The sequence below is a fragment of the Crocuta crocuta genome, unplaced genomic scaffold (assembly GCF_008692635.1).
Source record: "Crocuta crocuta isolate KB4526 unplaced genomic scaffold, BGI_CrCroc_1.0 scaffold25, whole genome shotgun sequence".
Lineage (NCBI taxonomy): Eukaryota > Metazoa > Chordata > Mammalia > Carnivora > Hyaenidae > Crocuta > Crocuta crocuta.
In genome coordinates this window covers 2,296,611-2,298,487 of record NW_027532015.1, presented here as the reverse complement: position 1 = coordinate 2,298,487, position 1,877 = coordinate 2,296,611, and the positions used below count along the sequence as shown (strand labels likewise).

The 1,877-nt window shown below is 51.3% G+C and overlaps 1 protein-coding gene across 2 annotated transcripts in view; it reads left to right on the top strand.

Annotated features, from left to right (window-relative positions):
* Window positions 1-1,877, top strand: part of MTHFD1L (methylenetetrahydrofolate dehydrogenase (NADP+ dependent) 1 like) — a 173,663-nt gene that overhangs the window by 18,340 nt on the left and 153,446 nt on the right. For both annotated transcript variants that reach the window (XM_077776038.1, XM_077776037.1), the window contains exon 7: window positions 356-467. In XM_077776038.1, coding sequence (XP_077632164.1) covers window positions 356-467 — 112 coding nt within the window. The remainder of the gene's footprint in view (window positions 1-355; window positions 468-1,877) is intronic.

Below are 1,877 nucleotides of genomic sequence, written 5' to 3'. Positions count from 1 at the left end.
CCCGCACCTCTCAGTCTCCGCTTGCATCGGGGTGATTTTCTCCGCCCCATCCTTTCTCCCGGTGCAGCAGTCAGTGAGGAAGCATGGACGGTGACACTGCGCGCGGCGTTCACGCCGAACTGACGGCCCTGAAGAACCTCGACCCCCTTTTCTCTCTAGGATGTGGTAGTCCCGCCCTGTGCTGATTTGTGCTGCATTCGTACATTCGTGAAGCGGGTCTGTCCCTGATATTGGCGCGGCGCCGACTCTGGATGCGCGTTAGTGACCGGTGGCACCGAGGTCCGTAGACACAATCTCCAGTCCTGTGTCCCTGCCACCGATTCACACGAGCGCTGTTTTTTCCATTTCTTTCCAGCTTCACGAGGCTGATATTGCGATCGTAGGCTCGCCCAAGCCGGAAGACATTCCCCTTTCTTGGATCCAACCAGGAACTACGGTTCTCAACTGCTCCCATGACTTCCTGTCAGGTGGGTCAATGTCTTAACCTTGGTGTCGGGCTGCGGATGAAACCAGGGAGGCGTTAGGGAAATGTTTAACCTTATTCAGAGGAGAGAACGTTCCTTGAGAGGTTGGTCACTGTCAATGCCCGTACACAGGAGAGGAAACTTGGACTGTCCATGTGCCTACCTTTTGGGTTACGTGATATTGAAACCGTGTTGTCGGGCAAAGGGAAGCCGAGATGCCAAGGGCAGGAGCTGCCCCCGTAGCAGCAGGAGCTGCCCCCGCCCCCAGAGAGACATGGCCCTGCTGGCCTCTCGCATTGGGCAGTACAGTCAGTGGTGACCTGAAGTAGATCGTGTGTCCGTGTGTGAGGTAAACTAGAAATAGTGGTTTTCAGTCTTTTATAATGAAGTAGAATCCATTCTCCCAAAGAAATCTCACATGAACTTCAGCAGGTAAAAGCAGATGAAAACAGTTGCTGGGAGAGATGGGAAAGGAGACCAGTCCCTGTGTCTCCCTATTTCCCCTTGCTTGCAGTGACCCCTCAGGCACTTCCTGGGAGCCCCAGAGGCACCTCAGAGCAGTGTGAAAGTCACTGTCAGGAGCAGGTGGTCTGGGGTGCCTGGGAGGTTAAGCGTCTGACTTCGGCTCGGGTCATGATCTCTCGGGCCATGGGTTTGAGCCCCACATCAGGCTCTGTGTTAATAGGTTGGGGCCTAGAGCCTCCTTCGGATTCTATCTCTTCCTCTCAAAAATAAATAAAAAAGTAAAAAAGAAGCGGAGGTGGTCTGAGGATGGTATTTCACCACGGTACCCAGGAATGCCCTGGACCACACCAGCCCCACTTTCTGGAACTCAAGCCGTGCCCACACCAGGACATCCAGCCTAAGGGCTGGTAGGAACAAACCCAGAGGGATACCCTTTTCTCATTCCCAGAAGAACACTCAGAGGCTAAGAAAGTTCTGCACCACACCTAGCCCAGCTTTTCAAGTCCCCGAGGAACAGGTGTGCAGATTTCGGCACTGGAGAGGAATATGGTGAGCAGGCCTGGAGCACAGCGTTTTCCCCCCAAAGCTGGTCTGAAGTTGAGCCAAAGTGGGTGGAGGCCTCTACCCTGTTTCTGCCAGGACCACACTGGAGTCTAGACCTTGAAAATTAGACCACCCCACAAGAGAGCGACGTAGAGACTAGTATCAAATGATACATGTATATGTGTATATATATATATATAAAACTTCTGGTCCAGCCACCTTGGGATAACCATTTTACATATTTCCACAAAAAACACACTAACCTTAATTTGATTGGAATGTAATAGAAGGAAAACAATGTGATACTAAAAGCATTACTGAAATTCAGATAATTGTTTCTTCAAAAAGAAAAATATTGGACCCACCCCTGTAGGAAGTCACCCTTACCCCCACCCCCAAGAATTA